General features: G+C 38.3%; 1 protein-coding gene across 1 annotated transcript in view; it reads right to left on the reverse strand.

The window, feature by feature from the left end:
* Positions 1–6,346, reverse strand: part of LOC118800385 (mucin-5AC-like) — a 28,385-nt gene extending 22,039 nt beyond the window's left edge. The window contains exon 1 of the mRNA XM_036560593.1: positions 4,668–6,346. Coding sequence (XP_036416486.1) covers positions 4,668–6,182 — 1,515 coding nt within the window. The 5' untranslated portion in view covers positions 6,183–6,346. The remainder of the gene's footprint in view (positions 1–4,667) is intronic.
* Between the last annotated feature and the right edge of the window lie 14,124 nt (positions 6,347–20,470).

Raw genomic sequence — 20,470 nt, forward strand, 5'->3', positions numbered from 1 at the left:
GGTGTAAAATCACTGGCAGAGGATTTCTGAGCATGGTCTGTTGTCTTAAATTGGGCATTTAATGATTCTGTTGTTATTTTCCTTTCTAATGTAGTTACATGCCCTCCTGTACTTCCCGTATCTGGCAAAGTCTCAGATGTGGCTGTTATTGTTTCTGGTGATGTTACAGATAATGCTGTCGGTAATATTTCCGGTAATGTGGACGGTGCTTGAGTGTCAGGAACGATTCCTGTTGAAAATGCTTTTACTAAAATATTGTCCACAGTGGAAATTACTAGGTCAGATTTCATGACTGTAGAAGTCAGAGACTGTGCTGTCATGGTAGAACTTTCTTCACTAATGATTTGTGTTGAAGTTGCTGCTTCAACCGTAGATATAGAATCTGATATGATCGAAACTTCTGATACAGGTTCTGGTGAAGTTACATGCTCATCTTTTGGTGAAATATCAACTGAAGTTGTTGATGTGACTGTGGATGTTTCTTCTGATGCTACATGTTCAGTGCTCATTAACACCTCTGTGAAATGTAATTCTTCATCTGTTGTTGTGATTTCTGTTAAAGGTCCAGTACTGACTGTTGTTACTGTTTCTGATAAAGTGGCTAATGATTGTATTTCAATTGATGTTTCAGATAAAGAACCTATAGTTGTGACAATATTGGGTTCAGGCTTGAACACTGTGGTTTTTAAAGTATCGACTTCTGTTCCAGAGATAGAAACTGTCAAAAGCTCAGCAGTAGGTGAAGTAGTCTGTATTGCAGTTGACATTTCTTCATTAGGTGCTTTTCTAGAAGCTGTGTCTGTTACATTTTCAGTCACAGCTGTGATTGCATCAGACTGTTCAAAGGTTTCAAGCCCTTGGAATGGTGTAAATTCATTTGTAGGAGATTTCTGAGCATCTTCTGTTGCCTTAAATAGGACATATAAAGATTCTGTTGTTACTTTTCTTTCTAATGGAGTTACATGCCCTCTTGTACTTGACATATCTGGCAAAGTCTCAGATGTGGATGTTAATGTTTCCGGTGACGTTCCAGATCCTGCTCTCGCTAATATTTCTGGTAATGTGGATGGCGCTTCAGTGGCAGCATTGGTTCCTGACGAAAATTCTTTTCCTGAACTGTTGTCATCTGTGGAATTTACTGTGGCAGATTTTATGACTATAGATGTCAGAATTTGTTGTGCTGGGGTCATTGTTGCCACTGTAGATGTAGATTCTGATTCAATCAAAATTTCTGATACAGGTTCTGGTGAAGTTACATGCTCAGCTGTTGTTGAAACATCAGCTGAAGCTGTTGACGTGACTAGCGATGTTTCTTCTAATGCTACATATTTGGTCGTCGTGAACGTCCCTGTTAAAAGTAATTGCTCATTTGTTTTTGGAATGTTTGTTAAAGGTCCAGTATCAACTCTTGTTAATGTCTCTGTTGAAGTGGCTGATGATTGCATTGCACTGGATGATACAAAGAAAGAACCTGGAGTTTCCTCTATATTGGATTGAGACATGAACATTGTGGTTTGTAAAGTATTGATTGCTGTGCCAGAGATAGAACCTGTCACAAGTTCAGCAGTAGATGTAGCTGTCTGGTTTTTGGTTGACACTTCTTCATTTGGTGCTTTTCTAGAATCTGTCTGTATTATATAGTCAGTCACAGCTGTGATTTCATCATGTTGTTCGAAGGTTTCCAGCAATTGTGATGGTGTAAAATCACTGGCAGAGGATTTCTGAGCATGGTCTGTTGTCTTAAATTGGGCATTTAATGATTCTGTTGTTATTTTCCTTTCTAATGTAGTTACATGCCCTCCTGTACTTCCCGTATCTGGCAAAGTCTCAGATGTGGCTGTTATTGTTTCTGGTGATGTTACAGATAATGCTGTCGGTAATATTTCCGGTAATGTGGACGGTGCTTGAGTGTCAGGAACGATTCCTGTTGAAAATGCTTTTACTAAAATATTGTCCACAGTGGAAATTACTAGGTCAGATTTCATGACTGTAGAAGTCAGAGACTGTGCTGTCATGGTAGAACTTTCTTCACTAATGATTTGTGTTGAAGTTGCTGCTTCAACCGTAGATATAGAATCTGATATGATCGAAACTTCTGATACAGGTTCTGGTGAAGTTACATGCTCATCTTTTGGTGAAATATCAACTGAAGTTGTTGATGTGACTGTGGATGTTTCTTCTGATGCTACATGTTCAGTGCTCATTAACACCTCTGTGAAATGTAATTCTTCATCTGTTGTTGTGATTTCTGTTAAAGGTCCAGTACTGACTGTTGTTACTGTTTCTGATAAAGTGGCTAATGATTGTATTTCAATTGATGTTTCAGATAAAGAACCTGTAGTTGTGACAATATTGGGTTCAGGCTTGAACACTGTGGTTTTTAAAGTATCGACTTCTGTTCCAGAGATAGAAACTGTCAAAAGCTCAGCAGTAGGTGAAGTAGTCTGTATTGCAGTTGACATTTCTTCATTAGGTGCTTTTCTAGAAGCTGTGTCTGTTACATTTTCAGTCACAGCTGTGATTGCATCAGACTGTTCAAAGGTTTCAAGCCCTTGGAATGGTGTAAATTCATTTGTAGGAGATTTCTGAGCATCTTCTGTTGCCTTAAATAGGACATATAAAGATTCTGTTGTTACTTTTCTTTCTAATGGAGTTACATGCCCTCTTGTACTTGACATATCTGGCAAAGTCTCAGATGTGGATGTTAATGTTTCCGGTGACGTTCCAGATCCTGCTCTCGCTAATATTTCTGGTAATGTGGATGGCGCTTCAGTGGCAGCATTGGTTCCTGACGAAAATTCTTTTCCTGAACTGTTGTCATCTGTGGAATTTACTGTGGCAGATTTTATGACTATAGATGTCAGAATTTGTTGTGCTGGGGTCATTGTTGCCACTGTAGATGTAGATTCTGATTCAATCAAAATTTCTGATACAGGTTCTGGTGAAGTTACATGCTCAGCTGTTGTTGAAACATCAGCTGAAGCTGTTGACGTGACTAGCGATGTTTCTTCTAATGCTACATATTTGGTCGTCGTGAACGTCCCTGTTAAAAGTAATTGCTCATTTGTTTTTGGAATGTTTGTTAAAGGTCCAGTATCAACTCTTGTTAATGTCTCTGTTGAAGTGGCTGATGATTGCATTGCACTGGATGATACAAAGAAAGAACCTGGAGTTTCCTCTATATTGGATTGAGACATGAACATTGTGGTTTGTAAAGTATTGATTGCTGTGCCAGAGATAGAACCTGTCACAAGTTCAGCAGTAGATGTAGCTGTCTGGTTTTTGGTTGACACTTCTTCATTTGGTGCTTTTCTAGAATCTGTCTGTATTATATAGTCAGTCACAGCTGTGATTTCATCATGTTGTTCGAAGGTTTCCAGCAATTGTGATGGTGTAAAATCACTGGCAGAGGATTTCTGAGCATGGTCTGTTGTCTTAAATTGGGCATTTAATGATTCTGTTGTTATTTTCCTTTCTAATGTAGTTACATGCCCTCCTGTACTTCCCGTATCTGGCAAAGTCTCAGATGTGGCTGTTATTGTTTCTGGTGATGTTACAGATAATGCTGTCGGTAATATTTCCGGTAATGTGGACGGTGCTTGAGTGTCAGGAACGATTCCTGTTGAAAATGCTTTTACTAAAATATTGTCCACAGTGGAAATTACTAGGTCAGATTTCATGACTGTAGAAGTCAGAGACTGTGCTGTCATGGTAGAACTTTCTTCACTAATGATTTGTGTTGAAGTTGCTGCTTCAACCGTAGATATAGAATCTGATATGATCGAAACTTCTGATACAGGTTCTGGTGAAGTTACATGCTCATCTTTTGGTGAAATATCAACTGAAGTTGTTGATGTGACTGTGGATGTTTCTTCTGATGCTACATGTTCAGTGCTCATTAACACCTCTGTGAAATGTAATTCTTCATCTGTTGTTGTGATTTCTGTTAAAGGTCCAGTACTGACTGTTGTTACTGTTTCTGATAAAGTGGCTAATGATTGTATTTCAATTGATGTTTCAGATAAAGAACCTGTAGTTGTGACAATATTGGGTTCAAGCTTGAACACTGTGGTTTTTAAAGTATCGACTTCTGTTCCAGAGATAGAAACTGTCAAAAGCTCAGCAGCAGGTGAAGTAGTCTGTATTGCAGTTGACATTTCTTCATTAGGTGCTTTTCTAGAAGCTGTGTCTGTTACATTTTCAGTCACAGCTGTGATTGCATCAGACTGTTCAAAGGTTTCAAGCCCTTGGAATGGTGTAAATTCATTTGTAGGAGATTTCTGAGCATCTTCTGTTGCCTTAAATAGGACATATAAAGATTCTGTTGTTACTTTTCTTTCTAATGGAGTTACATGCCCTCTTGTACTTGACATATCTGGCAAAGTCTCAGATGTGGATGTTAATGTTTCCGGTGACGTTCCAGATCCTGCTTTCGGTAATATTTCTGGTAATGTGGACAGTGCTTGAGTTGCAGCAACAATTCCAAATGAAAATTCTTTTCCTGAACTATTGTCATCAGTGGAAATTACTGTGACAAGTTTAGCAGTAGATGTAGTAGTCGGGATTTTGGTTGACAGTTCTTCGTTTGGTGCTTTTCTAGAATCTGTCTGTATTATATATTCAGTCACAGCTGTGATTTCATCATGTTGTTCGAAGGTTTCCAGCACTTGTGATGATGTGAAATCACTGGCAGAGGATTTCTGAGCATGGTCTGTTGTCTTAAATTGGGCATTTAATGATTCTGTTGTTATTTTCCTTTCTAATGTAGTTACATGCCCTCCTGTACTTCCCATATCTGGCAAAGTCTCAGATGTGGCTGTTATTGTTTCTGGTGATGTTACAGATAATGCTGTCGGTAATATTTCCGGTAATGTGGACGGTGCTTGAGTGTCAGGAACGATTCCTGTTGAAAATGCTTTTACTAAAATATTGTCCACAGTGGAAATTACTAGGTCAGATTTCATGACTGTAGAAGTCAGAGACTGTGCTGTCATGGTAGAACTTTCTTCACTAATGATTTGTGTTGAAGTTGCTGCTTCAACCGTAGATATAGAATCTGTTATGATCGAAACTTCTGATACAGGTTCTGGTGAAGTTACATGCTCATCTTTTGGTGAAATATCAACTGAAGTTGTTGATGTGACTCTGGATGTTTCTTCTGATGCTACATGTTCAGTGCTCATTAACACCTCTGTGAAATGTAATTCTTCATCTGTTGTTGTGATTTCTGTTAAAGGTCCAGTACTGACTGTTGTTACTGTTTCTGATAAAGTGGCTAATGATTGTATTTCAATTGATGTTTCAGATAAAGAACCTGTAGTTGTGACAATATTGGGTTCAAGCTTGAACACTGTGGTTTTTAAAGTATCGACTTCTGTTCCAGAGATAGAAACTGTCAAAAGCTCAGCAGCAGGTGAAGTAGTCTGTATTGCAGTTGACATTTCTTCATTAGGTGCTTTTCTAGAAGCTGTGTCTGTTACATTTTCAGTCACAGCTGTGATTGCATCAGACTGTTCAAAGGTTTCAAGCCCTTGGAATGGTGTAAATTCATTTGTAGGAGATTTCTGAGCATCTTCTGTTGCCTTAAATAGGACATATAAAGATTCTGTTGTTAATTTTCTTTCTAATGGAGTTACATGCCCTCTTGTACTTGACATATCTGGCAAAGTCTCAGATGTGGATGTTAATGTTTCCGGTGACGTTCCAGATCCTGCTCTCGCTAATATTTCTGGTAATGTGGATGGCGCTTCAGTGGCAGCATTGGTTCCTGACGAAAATTCTTTTCCTGAACTGTTGTCATCTGTGGAATTTACTGTGGCAGATTTTATGACTATAGATGTCAGAATTTGTTGTGCTGGGGTCATTGTTGCCACTGTAGATGTAGATTCTGATTCAATCAAAATTTCTGATACAGGTTCTGGTGAAGTTACATGCTCAGCTGTTGTTGAAACATCAGCCGAAGCTGTTGACGTGACTAGCGATGTTTCTTCTATTGCTACATATTCGGTCGTCGTGAACGTTCCTGTTAAAAGTAATTGCTCATTTGTTTTTGGAATGTTTGTTAAAGGTCCAGTATCAACTCTTGTTAATCTCTCTGTTGAAGTGGCTAATGATTGCATTGTACTGGATGATACAAAGAAAGAACCTGGAGTTTCCTCTATATTGGATTGAGACATGAACATTGTGGTTTGTAAAGTATTGATTGCTGTGCCAATGATAGAACCTGTCACAAGTTCAGCAGTAGATGTAGCTGTCTGGTTTTTGGTTGACACTTCTTCATTTGGTGCTTTTCTAGAATCTGTCTGTATTATATATTCAGTCACAGCTGTGATTTCATCATGTTGTTCGAAGGTTTCCAGCACTTGTGATGGTGTAGATTCACTTGTAGGGGATTTCTGAGCATCTTCTGTTGCCTTAAATAGGACATATAAAGATTCTGTTGTTACTTTTCTTTCTAATGGAGTTACATGCCCTCTTGTACTTGATACATCTGGCAAAGTCTCAGATGTGGATGTTAATGTTTCCGGTGACGTTCCAGATCCTGCTTTCGGTAATATTTCTGGTAATGTGGACAGTGCTTGAGTTGCAGCAACAATTCCAAATGAAAATTCTTTTCCTGAACTATTGTCATCAGTGGAAATTACTGTGACAAGTTTAGCAGTAGATGTAGTAGTCGGGATTTTGGTTGACAGTTCTTCGTTTGGTGCTTTTCTAGAATCTGTCTCTATTATATATTCAGTCACAGCTGTAATTTCATCATGTTGTTCGAAGGTTTCCAGCACTTGTGATGATGTGAAATCACTGGCAGAGGATTTCTGAGCATGGTCTGTTGTCTTAAATTGGGCATTTAATGATTCTGTTGTTATTTTCCTTTCTAATGTAGTTACATGCCCTCCTGTACTTCCCATATCTGGCAAAGTCTCAGATGTGGCTGTTATTGTTTCTGGTGATGTTACAGATAATGCTGTCGGTAATATTTCCGGTAATGTGGACGGTGCTTGAGTGTCAGGAACGATTCCTGTTGAAAATGCTTTTACTAAAATATTGTCCACAGTGGAAATTACTAGGTCAGATTTCATGACTGTAGAAGTCAGAGACTGTGCTGTCATGGTAGAACTTTCTTCACTAATGATTTGTGTTGAAGTTGCTGCTTCAACCGTAGATATAGAATCTGTTATGATCGAAACTTCTGATACAGGTTCTGGTGAAGTTACATGCTCATCTTTTGGTGAAATATCAACTGAAGTTGTTGATGTGACTCTGGATGTTTCTTCTGATGCTACATGTTCAGTGCTCATTAACACCTCTGTGAAATGTAATTCTTCATCTGTTGTTGTGATTTCTGTTAAAGGTCCAGTACTGACTGTTGTTACTGTTTCTGATAAAGTGGCTAATGATTGTATTTCAATTGATGTTTCAGATAAAGAACCTGTAGTTGTGACAATATTGGGTTCAAGCTTGAACACTGTGGTTTTTAAAGTATCGACTTCTGTTCCAGAGATAGAAACTGTCAAAAGCTCAGCAGCAGGTGAAGTAGTCTGTATTGCAGTTGACATTTCTTCATTAGGTGCTTTTCTAGAAGCTGTGTCTGTTACATTTTCAGTCACAGCTGTGATTGCATCAGACTGTTCAAAGGTTTCAAGCCCTTGGAATGGTGTAAATTCATTTGTAGGAGATTTCTGAGCATCTTCTGTTGCCTTAAATAGGACATATAAAGATTCTGTTGTTAATTTTCTTTCTAATGGAGTTACATGCCCTCTTGTACTTGACATATCTGGCAAAGTCTCAGATGTGGATGTTAATGTTTCCGGTGACGTTCCAGATCCTGCTCTCGCTAATATTTCTGGTAATGTGGATGGCGCTTCAGTGGCAGCATTGGTTCCTGCGAAAATTCTTTTCCTGAACTGTTGTCATCTGTGGAATTTACTGTGGCAGATTTTATGACTATAGATGTCAGAATTTGTTGTGCTGGGGTCATTGTTGCCACTGTAGATGTAGATTCTGATTCAATCAAAATTTCTGATACAGGTTCTGGTGAAGTTACATGCTCAGCTGTTGTTGAAACATCAGCCGAAGCTGTTGACGTGACTAGCGATGTTTCTTCTATTGCTACATATTCGGTCGTCGTGAACGTTCCTGTTAAAAGTAATTGCTCATTTGTTTTTGGAATGTTTGTTAAAGGTCCAGTATCAACTCTTGTTAATCTCTCTGTTGAAGTGGCTAATGATTGCATTGTACTGGATGATACAAAGAAAGAACCTGGAGTTTCCTCTATATTGGATTGAGACATGAACATTGTGGTTTGTAAAGTATTGATTGCTGTGCCAATGATAGAACCTGTCACAAGTTCAGCAGTAGATGTAGCTGTCTGGTTTTTGGTTGACACTTCTTCATTTGGTGCTTTTCTAGAATCTGTCTGTATTATATATTCAGTCACAGCTGTGATTTCATCATGTTGTTCGAAGGTTTCCAGCACTTGTGATGATGTGAAATCACTGGCAGAGGATTTCTGAGCATGGTCTGTTGTCTTAAATTGGGCATTTAATGATTCTGTTGTTATTTTCCTTTCTAATGTAGTTACATGCCCTCCTGTACTTCCCATATCTGGCAAAGTCTCAGATGTGGCTGTTATTGTTTCTGGTGATGTTACAGATAATGCTGTCGGTAATATTTCCGGTAATGTGGACGGTGCCTGAGTGTCAGGAACGATTCCTGTTGAAAATGCTTTTACTAAAATATTGTCCACAGTGGAAATTACTAGGTCAGATTTCATGACTGTAGAAGTCAGAGACTGTGCTGTCATGGTAGAACTTTCTTCACTAATGATTTGTGTTGAAGTTGCTGCTTCAACCGTAGATATAGAATCTGTTATGATCGAAACTTCTGATACAGGTTCTGGTGAAGTTACATGCTCATCTTTTGGTGAAATATCAACTGAAGTTGTTGATGTGACTGTGGATGTTTCTTCTGATGCTACATGTTCAGTGCTCATTAACACCTCTGTGAAATGTAATTCTTCATCTGTTGTTGTGATTTCTGTTAAAGGTCCAGTACTGACTGTTGTTACTGTTTCTGATAAAGTGGCTAATGATTGTATTTCAATTGATGTTTCAGATAAAGAACCTGTAGTTGTGACAATATTGGGTTCAAGCTTGAACACTGTGGTTTTTAAAGTATCGACTTCTGTTCCAGAGATAGAAACTGTCAAAAGCTCAGCAGCAGGTGAAGTAGTCTGTATTGCAGTTGACATTTCTTCATTAGGTGCTTTTCTAGAAGCTGTGTCTGTTACATTTTCAGTCACAGCTGTGATTGCATCAGACTGTTCAAAGGTTTCAAGCCCTTGGAATGGTGTAAATTCATTTGTAGGAGATTTCTGAGCATCTTCTGTTGCCTTAAATAGGACATATAAAGATTCTGTTGTTAATTTTCTTTCTAATGGAGTTACATGCCCTCTTGTACTTGACATATCTGGCAAAGTCTCAGATGTGGATGTTAATGTTTCCGGTGACGTTCCAGATCCTGCTCTCGCTAATATTTCTGGTAATGTGGATGGCGCTTCAGTGGCAGCATTGGTTCCTGACGAAAATTCTTTTCCTGAACTGTTGTCATCTGTGGAATTTACTGTGGCAGATTTTATGACTATAGATGTCAGAATTTGTTGTGCTGGGGTCATTGTTGCCACTGTAGATGTAGATTCTGATTCAATCAAAATTTCTGATACAGGTTCTGGTGAAGTTACATGCTCAGCTGTTGTTGAAACATCAGCTGAAGCTGTTGACGTGACTAGCGATGTTTCTTCTAATGCTACATATTTGGTCGTCGTGAACGTCCCTGTTAAAAGTAATTGCTCATTTGTTTTTGGAATGTTTGTTAAAGGTCCAGTATCAACTCTTGTTAATGTCTCTGTTGAAGTGGCTGATGATTGCATTGCACTGGATGATACAAAGAAAGAACCTGGAGTTTCCTCTATATTGGATTGAGACATGAACATTGTGGTTTGTAAAGTATTGATTGCTGTGCCAGAGATAGAACCTGTCACAAGTTCAGCAGTAGATGTAGCTGTCTGGTTTTTGGTTGACACTTCTTCATTTGGTGCTTTTCTAGAATCTGTCTGTATTATATAGTCAGTCACAGCTGTGATTTCATCATGTTGTTCGAAGGTTTCCAGCAATTGTGATGGTGTAAAATCACTGGCAGAGGATTTCTGAGCATGGTCTGTTGTCTTAAATTGGGCATTTAATGATTCTGTTGTTATTTTCCTTTCTAATGTAGTTACATGCCCTCCTGTACTTCCCATATCTGGCAAAGTCTCAGATGTGGCTGTTATTGTTTCTGGTGATGTTACAGATAATGCTGTCGGTAATATTTCCGGTAATGTGGACGGTGCCTGAGTGTCAGGAACGATTCCTGTTGAAAATGCTTTTACTAAAATATTGTCCACAGTGGAAATTACTAGGTCAGATTTCATGACTGTAGAAGTCAGAGACTGTGCTGTCATGGTAGAACTTTCTTCACTAATGATTTGTGTTGAAGTTGCTGCTTCAACCGTAGATATAGAATCTGATATGATCGAAACTTCTGATACAGGTTCTGGTGAAGTTACATGCTCATCTTTTGGTGAAATATCAACTGAAGTTGTTGATGTGACTGTGGATGTTTCTTCTGATGCTACATGTTCAGTGCTCATTAACACCTCTGTGAAATGTAATTCTTCATCTGTTGTTGTGATTTCTGTTAAAGGTCCAGTACTGACTGTTGTTACTGTTTCTGATAAAGTGGCTAATGATTGTATTTCAATTGATGTTTCAGATAAAGAACCTGTAGTTGTGACAATATTGGGTTCAAGCTTGAACACTGTGGTTTTTAAAGTATCGACTTCTGTTCCAGAGATAGAAACTGTCAAAAGCTCAGCAGCAGGTGAAGTAGTCTGTATTGCAGTTGACATTTCTTCATTAGGTGCTTTTCTAGAAGCTGTGTCTGTTACATTTTCAGTCACAGCTGTGATTGCATCAGACTGTTCAAAGGTTTCAAGCCCTTGGAATGGTGTAAATTCATTTGTAGGAGATTTCTGAGCATCTTCTGTTGCCTTAAATAGGACATATAAAGATTCTGTTGTTAATTTTCTTTCTAATGGAGTTACATGCCCTCTTGTACTTGACATATCTGGCAAAGTCTCAGATGTGGATGTTAATGTTTCCGGTGACGTTCCAGATCCTGCTCTCGCTAATATTTCTGGTAATGTGGATGGCGCTTCAGTGGCAGCATTGGTTCCTGACGAAAATTCTTTTCCTGAACTGTTGTCATCTGTGGAATTTACTGTGGCAGATTTTATGACTATAGATGTCAGAATTTGTTGTGCTGGGGTCATTGTTGCCACTGTAGATGTAGATTCTGATTCAATCAAAATTTCTGATACAGGTTCTGGTGAAGTTACATGCTCAGCTGTTGTTGAAACATCAGCTGAAGCTGTTGACGTGACTAGCGATGTTTCTTCTAATGCTACATATTTGGTCGTCGTGAACGTCCCTGTTAAAAGTAATTGCTCATTTGTTTTTGGAATGTTTGTTAAAGGTCCAGTATCAACTCTTGTTAATGTCTCTGTTGAAGTGGCTGATGATTGCATTGCACTGGATGATACAAAGAAAGAACCTGGAGTTTCCTCTATATTGGATTGAGACATGAACATTGTGGTTTGTAAAGTATTGATTGCTGTGCCAGAGATAGAACCTGTCACAAGTTCAGCAGTAGATGTAGCTGTCTGGTTTTTGGTTGACACTTCTTCATTTGGTGCTTTTCTAGAATCTGTCTGTATTATATAGTCAGTCACAGCTGTGATTTCATCATGTTGTTCGAAGGTTTCCAGCAATTGTGATGGTGTAAAATCACTGGCAGAGGATTTCTGAGCATGGTCTGTTGTCTTAAATTGGGCATTTAATGATTCTGTTGTTATTTTCCTTTCTAATGTAGTTACATGCCCTCCTGTACTTCCCGTATCTGGCAAAGTCTCAGATGTGGCTGTTATTGTTTCTGGTGATGTTACAGATAATGCTGTCGGTAATATTTCCGGTAATGTGGACGGTGCTTGAGTGTCAGGAACGATTCCTGTTGAAAATGCTTTTACTAAAATATTGTCCACAGTGGAAATTACTAGGTCAGATTTCATGACTGTAGAAGTCAGAGACTGTGCTGTCATGGTAGAACTTTCTTCACTAATGATTTGTGTTGAAGTTGCTGCTTCAACCGTAGATATAGAATCTGATATGATCGAAACTTCTGATACAGGTTCTGGTGAAGTTACATGCTCATCTTTTGGTGAAATATCAACTGAAGTTGTTGATGTGACTGTGGATGTTTCTTCTGATGCTACATGTTCAGTGCTCATTAACACCTCTGTGAAATGTAATTCTTCATCTGTTGTTGTGATTTCTGTTAAAGGTCCAGTACTGACTGTTGTTACTGTTTCTGATAAAGTGGCTAATGATTGTATTTCAATTGATGTTTCAGATAAAGAACCTGTAGTTGTGACAATATTGGGTTCAAGCTTGAACACTGTGGTTTTTAAAGTATCGACTTCTGTTCCAGAGATAGAAACTGTCAAAAGCTCAGCAGCAGGTGAAGTAGTCTGTATTGCAGTTGACATTTCTTCATTAGGTGCTTTTCTAGAAGCTGTGTCTGTTACATTTTCAGTCACAGCTGTGATTGCATCAGACTGTTCAAAGGTTTCAAGCCCTTGGAATGGTGTAAATTCATTTGTAGGAGATTTCTGAGCATCTTCTGTTGCCTTAAATAGGACATATAAAGATTCTGTTGTTAATTTTCTTTCTAATGGAGTTACATGCCCTCTTGTACTTGACATATCTGGCAAAGTCTCAGATGTGGATGTTAATGTTTCCGGTGACGTTCCAGATCCTGCTCTCGCTAATATTTCTGGTAATGTGGATGGCGCTTCAGTGGCAGCATTGGTTCCTGACGAAAATTCTTTTCCTGAACTGTTGTCATCTGTGGAATTTACTGTGGCAGATTTTATGACTATAGATGTCAGAATTTGTTGTGCTGGGGTCATTGTTGCCACTGTAGATGTAGATTCTGATTCAATCAAAATTTCTGATACAGGTTCTGGTGAAGTTACATGCTCAGCTGTTGTTGAAACATCAGCTGAAGCTGTTGACATGACTAGCGATGTTTCTTCTAATGCTACATATTTGGTCGTCGTGAACGTCCCTGTTAAAAGTAATTGCTCATTTGTTTTTGGAATGTTTGTTAAAGGTCCAGTATCAACTCTTGTTAATGTCTCTGTTGAAGTGGCTGATGATTGCATTGCACTGGATGATACAAAGAAAGAACCTGGAGTTTCCTCTATATTGGATTGAGACATGAACATTGTGGTTTGTAAAGTATTGATTGCTGTGCCAGAGATAGAACCTGTCACAAGTTCAGCAGTAGATGTAGCTGTCTGGTTTTTGGTTGACACTTCTTCATTTGGTGCTTTTCTAGAATCTGTCTGTATTATATAGTCAGTCACAGCTGTGATTTCATCATGTTGTTCGAAGGTTTCCAGCAATTGTGATGGTGTAAAATCACTGGCAGAGGATTTCTGAGCATGGTCTGTTGTCTTAAATTGGGCATTTAATGATTCTGTTGTTATTTTCCTTTCTAATGTAGTTACATGCCCTCCTGTACTTCCCGTATCTGGCAAAGTCTCAGATGTGGCTGTTATTGTTTCTGGTGATGTTACAGATAATGCTGTCGGTAATATTTCCGGTAATGTGGACGGTGCTTGAGTGTCAGGAACGATTCCTGTTGAAAATGCTTTTACTAAAATATTGTCCACAGTGGAAATTACTAGGTCAGATTTCATGACTGTAGAAGTCAGAGACTGTGCTGTCATGGTAGAACTTTCTTCACTAATGATTTGTGTTGAAGTTGCTGCTTCAACCGTAGATATAGAATCTGATATGATCGAAACTTCTGATACAGGTTCTGGTGAAGTTACATGCTCATCTTTTGGTGAAATATCAACTGAAGTTGTTGATGTGACTGTGGATGTTTCTTCTGATGCTACATGTTCAGTGCTCATTAACACCTCTGTGAAATGTAATTCTTCATCTGTTGTTGTGATTTCTGTTAAAGGTCCAGTACTGACTGTTGTTACTGTTTCTGATAAAGTGGCTAATGATTGTATTTCAATTGATGTTTCAGATAAAGAACCTGTAGTTGTGACAATATTGGGTTCAGGCTTGAACACTGTGGTTTTTAAAGTATCGACTTCTGTTCCAGAGATAGAAACTGTCAAAAGCTCAGCAGCAGGTGAAGTAGTCTGTATTGCAGTTGACATTTCTTCATTAGGTGCTTTTCTAGAAGCTGTGTCTGTTACATTTTCAGTCACAGCTGTGATTGCATCAGACTGTTCAAAGGTTTCAAGCCCTTGGAATGGTGTAAATTCATTTGTAGGAGATTTCTGAGCATCTTCTGTTGCCTTAAATAGGACATATAAAGATTCTGTTGTTAATTTTCTTTCTAATGGAGTTACATGCCCTCTTGTACTTGACATATCTGGCAAAGTCTCAGATGTGGATGTTAATGTTTCCGGTGACGTTCCAGATCCTGCTCTCGCTAATATTTCTGGTAATGTGGATGGCGCTTCAGTGGCAGCATTGGTTCCTGACGAAAATTCTTTTCCTGAACTGTTGTCATCTGTGGAATTTACTGTGGCAGATTTTATGACTATAGATGTCAGAATTTGTTGTGCTGGGGTCATTGTTGCCACTGTAGATGTAGATTCTGATTCAATCAAAATTTCTGATACAGGTTCTGGTGAAGTTACATGCTCAGCTGTTGTTGAAACATCAGCTGAAGCTGTTGACGTGACTAGCGATGTTTCTTCTAATGCTACATATTTGGTCGTCGTGAACGTCCCTGTTAAAAGTAATTGCTCATTTGTTTTTGGAATGTTTGTTAAAGGTCCAGTATCAACTCTTGTTAATGTCTCTGTTGAAGTGGCTGATGATTGCATTGCACTGGATGATACAAAGAAAGAACCTGGAGTTTCCTCTATATTGGATTGAGACATGAACATTGTGGTTTGTAAAGTATTGATTGCTGTGCCAGAGATAGAACCTGTCACAAGTTCAGCAGTAGATGTAGCTGTCTGGTTTTTGGTTGACACTTCTTCATTTGGTGCTTTTCTAGAATCTGTCTGTATTATATAGTCAGTCACAGCTGTGATTTCATCATGTTGTTCGAAGGTTTCCAGCAATTGTGATGGTGTAAAATCACTGGCAGAGGATTTCTGAGCATGGTCTGTTGTCTTAAATTGGGCATTTAATGATTCTGTTGTTATTTTCCTTTCTAATGTAGTTACATGCCCTCCTGTACTTCCCGTATCTGGCAAAGTCTCAGATGTGGCTGTTATTGTTTCTGGTGATGTTACAGATAATGCTGTCGGTAATATTTCCGGTAATGTGGACGGTGCTTGAGTGTCAGGAACGATTCCTGTTGAAAATGCTTTTACTAAAATATTGTCCACAGTGGAAATTACTAGGTCAGATTTCATGACTGTAGAAGTCAGAGACTGTGCTGTCATGGTAGAACTTTCTTCACTAATGATTTGTGTTGAAGTTGCTGCTTCAACCGTAGATATAGAATCTGATATGATCGAAACTTCTGATACAGGTTCTGGTGAAGTTACATGCTCATCTTTTGGTGAAATATCAACTGAAGTTGTTGATGTGACTGTGGATGTTTCTTCTGATGCTACATGTTCAGTGCTCATTAACACCTCTGTGAAATGTAATTCTTCATCTGTTGTTGTGATTTCTGTTAAAGGTCCAGTACTGACTGTTGTTACTGTTTCTGATAAAGTGGCTAATGATTGTATTTCAATTGATGTTTCAGATAAAGAACCTGTAGTTGTGACAATATTGGGTTCAAGCTTGAACACTGTGGTTTTTAAAGTATCGACTTCTGTTCCAGAGATAGAAACTGTCAAAAGCTCAGCAGCAGGTGAAGTAGTCTGTATTGCAGTTGACATTTCTTCATTAGGTGCTTTTCTAGAAGCTGTGTCTGTTACATTTTCAGTCACAGCTGTGATTGCATCAGACTGTTCAAAGGTTTCAAGCCCTTGGAATGGTGTAAATTCATTTGTAGGAGATTTCTGAGCATCTTCTGTTGCCTTAAATAGGACATATAAAGATTCTGTTGTTACTTTTCTTTCTAATGGAGTTACATGCCCTCTTGTACTTGACATATCTGGCAAAGTCTCAGATGTGGATGTTAATGTTTCCGGTGACGTTCCAGATCCTGCTCTCGCTAATATTTCTGGTAATGTGGATGGCGCTTCAGTGGCAGCATTGGTTCCTGACGAAAATTCTTTTCCTGAACTGTTGTCATCTGTGGAATTTACTGTGGCAGATTTTATGACTATAGATGTCAGAATTTGTTGTGCTGGGGTCATTGTTGCCACTGTAGATGTAGATTCTGATTCAATCAAAATTTCTGATACAGGTTCTGGTGAAGTTACATGCTCAGCTGTTGTTGAAACATCAGCTGAAGCTGTTGACGTGACTAGCGATGTTTCTTCTAATGCTACATATTTGGTCGTCGTGAACGTCCCTGTTAAAAGTAATTGCTCATTTGTTTTTGGAATGTTTGTTAAAGGTCCAGTATCAACTCTTGTTAATGTCTCTGTTGAAGTGGCTGATGATTGCATTGCACTGGATGATACAAAGAAAGAACCTGGAGTTTCCTCTATATTGGATTGAGACATGAACATTGTGGTTTGTAAAGTATTGATTGCTGTGCCAGAGATAGAACCTGTCACAAGTTCAGCAGTAGATGTAGCTGTCTGGTTTTTGGTTGACACTTCTTCATTTGGTGCTTTTCTAGAATCTGTCTGTATTATATAGTCAGTCACAGCTGTGATTTCATCATGTTGTTCGAAGGTTTCCAGCAATTGTGATGGTGTAAAATCACTGGCAGAGGATTTCTGAGCATGGTCTGTTGTCTTAAATTGGGCATTTAATGATTCTGTTGTTATTTTCCTTTCTAATGTAGTTACATGCCCTCCTGTACTTCCCATATCTGGCAAAGTCTCAGATGTGGCTGTTATTGTTTCTGGTGATGTTACAGATAATGCTGTCGGTAATATTTCCGGTAATGTGGACGGTGCTTGAGTGTCAGGAACGATTCCTGTTGAAAATGCTTTTACTAAAATATTGTCCACAGTGGAAATTACTAGGTCAGATTTCATGACTGTAGAAGTCAGAGACTGTGCTGTCATGGTAGAACTTTCTTCACTAATGATTTGTGTTGAAGTTGCTGCTTCAACCGTAGATATAGAATCTGATATGATCGAAACTTCTGATACAGGTTCTGGTGAAGTTACATGCTCATCTTTTGGTGAAATATCAACTGAAGTTGTTGATGTGACTGTGGATGTTTCTTCTGATGCTACATGTTCAGTGCTCATTAACACCTCTGTGAAATGTAATTCTTCATCTGTTGTTGTGATTTCTGTTAAAGGTCCAGTACTGACTGTTGTTACTGTTTCTGATAAAGTGGCTAATGATTGTATTTCAATTGATGTTTCAGATAAAGAACCTGTAGTTGTGACAATATTGGGTTCAGGCTTGAACACTGTGGTTTTTAAAGTATCGACTTCTGTTCCAGAGATAGAAACTGTCAAAAGCTCAGCAGTAGGTGAAGTAGTCTGTTTTGCAGTTGACATTTCTTCATTAGGTGCTTTTCTAGAAGCTGTGTCTGTTACATTTTCAGTCACAGCTGTGATTGCATCAGACTGTTCAAAGGTTTCAAGCCCTTGGAATGGTGTAAATTCATTTGTAGGAGATTTCTGAGCATCTTCTGTTGCCTTAAATAGGACATATAAAGATTCTGTTGTTACTTTTCTTTCTAATGGAGTTACATGCCCTCTTGTACTTGACATATCTGGCAAAGTCTCAGATGTGGATGTTAATGTTTCCGGTGACGTTCCAGATCCTGCTTTCGGTAATATTTCTGGTAATGTGGACAGTGCTTGAGTTGCAGCAACGATTCCTAATGAAAATTTTTTTCCTGAACTATTGTCATCAGTGGAAATTACTGTGACAATTTCAGCAGTAGATGTAGTAGTCGGGATTTTGGTTGACAGATCTTCGTTTGGTGCTTTTCTAGAATCTTTCTGTATTATATATTCAGTCACAGCTGTGATTGCATCAGGTTGTTCGAAGGTTTCCAGCACTTGTGATGGTGTAGATTCACTTGTAGTGGATTTCTGAGCATCTTCTGTTGTCTTAAATTGAACATTTAAAGAATCTGTTGTTATTTTTCTTTCTAATGGAGGTACATGCCCTCCTGTACTTCCCATATCTGGCAAAGTCTCAGATGTGGATGTTAATGTTTCCTGTGACGTTCCAGATCCTGCTTTCGCTAATATTTCTGGTAATGTGGATGGCGCTTCAGTGGCAGCATCGGTTCCTAACGAAAATTCTTTTCCTGAACTGTTGTCATCTGTGGAATTTACTGTGGCAGATTTTATGACTATAGATGTCAGAATTTGTTGTGCTGGGGTCGTTGTTGCCACTGTAGATGTAGACTCATGCTCATGCTCAGTGATCATTAACACTTCTGTCAAATGTAATTGTTCATCAGTTGTTGTGATTTCTGTTAAAGGTCCAGTATCAATCCTTGTTAATGTCTGTGGTATACTTGCTGTTGATTTTATTTCACTCCATGATGCATGTAATGATCCTGAAGAATCATCAATATTTGTCGTAGGCTTAAATATTGTGGTTTTGAAAGTATCCACTGGTGTTACAAAGGCATAATCTTTTGCTGGTTCAGCATTCGATGTTGCCATTTCACTTTGGGTTATTGGTTGTTCATTTGGTTTTATTGTTGAAGTTGTATCATTCACATTTACAATTGTGAGTGCATCAAGCTGCTCAACAGTTTCAAGGCTTTTGAATGGTTTTGATTGTAATTCCGACAATTTTTGTACACCTTCTGTTGATTTAGTGGCTTCATTTATAGCATCAGAAGTGGGAAAGATTACAGGAAGTGTGTCGGACATGGCATTTAATTTTTCTGAGGAAACCACAGATACTGCTTGTACTGTTTCTGGTGAATTGAGCAGTACTTGAGTGGTGACTTCTGTTAAACTTGTGGACATTTTTGTGGCTGTTACTTGTGTTAAAGGCAGTGTAAAACTAGTATAAAAATAATCAGAAGATGTAAAAAGAGCTGCTCCAGGAGTAACTGAAGATAATGCTGTGTGCGTTGAAGGTAAAGTTAAGGATGCAGATGATTTTGCTGGTAATCTGGTAGTTGTTCTCAGTGATAAAAACTGAAAAAGAAAAAAAAAGATGTATTTATTCATTCCTTAATGAAAATTTACATATTGCACCATTGACAGAGAATGCCATAAAGTGTTTAAGGTACTAACCCAGGTGAAATCATTAGTGAGTGACTGCAGATCTTCTAGGCTGACATAGATGGAGTATTTACCAAAGTTTATGGAAAGCCAATCAGTGTCAGTATAGGTGTCAGAATTGCAAGGTTTTCCTGCAATAATAAATTAAAGGAGTGAATATGAAACACTGAAGTCTTCACTAAAAACATGAAAAAATTGTATAACAATGGATGCAGCAAAAAATAGTGAAAGTGAAAAATAAAACCTGAAATATCGACTTCTTGAGATTTCTTCATATACTCCAACAAAATTAGCAAAATGTCCAGCTTTTTACTTAAAGTCATTTGTTCAAATGATGTGTCCAAACCTTTGACACTATTATAGAAAAGTAAAATATCTGTTAGATGAGTCTTTTTAATTTCTTCTTTTGAATTCAATTTTACAAATGAATTGAAAGTGTAAATACTTGCAAATCTATTTCATGGTCCACAAAATGAAACTGATGTAAAAGATGGAAAGAAAAAACAATTATCTGCAACAATAAAAAATCCACTCACATGACTTGATAAACCACACAGTCTACCTCTCTGATTGTGATTGTTAGCATCTCTGCGGTCAGACTGGGGAGGAGAGGGACAAGTTTGCTGCCAAACCAGTCAATCCATTCAGCTTTGGAAAATTCAGAGAAATGACTACTGATGATGTCGAATGTCCATTTCATCATGACGTCCCTCACCACAGGATTTATTTGTAAGGTCTAGAAAGTAAGTTAGGAACACTGTCAATCACTCTTTGTTGTTTCATATTTCACAGATGCTTTTTTTACAGGAATTTCCTCTTCAGAAAATCACCATTGTATTTGGTATTACAACAGCACACCATACATAAAATAATTACTTGACTTTACCTGTGACTTTGTACCAAGAGCCACCAAGAATTCCTCAAGATTTGTCAAAACGTTGCCTTCACCCAGATGGTTCAACACTACTTTCATCATATCTACATTCTGCAGTGCTCCAGATTGTACGGTCAGATCACATACTTGGGACACAGTAAAGAGCTCCA

Source organism: Colossoma macropomum, unplaced genomic scaffold, assembly GCF_904425465.1.
Source record: "Colossoma macropomum unplaced genomic scaffold, Colossoma_macropomum, whole genome shotgun sequence".
Taxonomy (NCBI): Eukaryota; Metazoa; Chordata; class Actinopteri; order Characiformes; family Serrasalmidae; genus Colossoma; species Colossoma macropomum.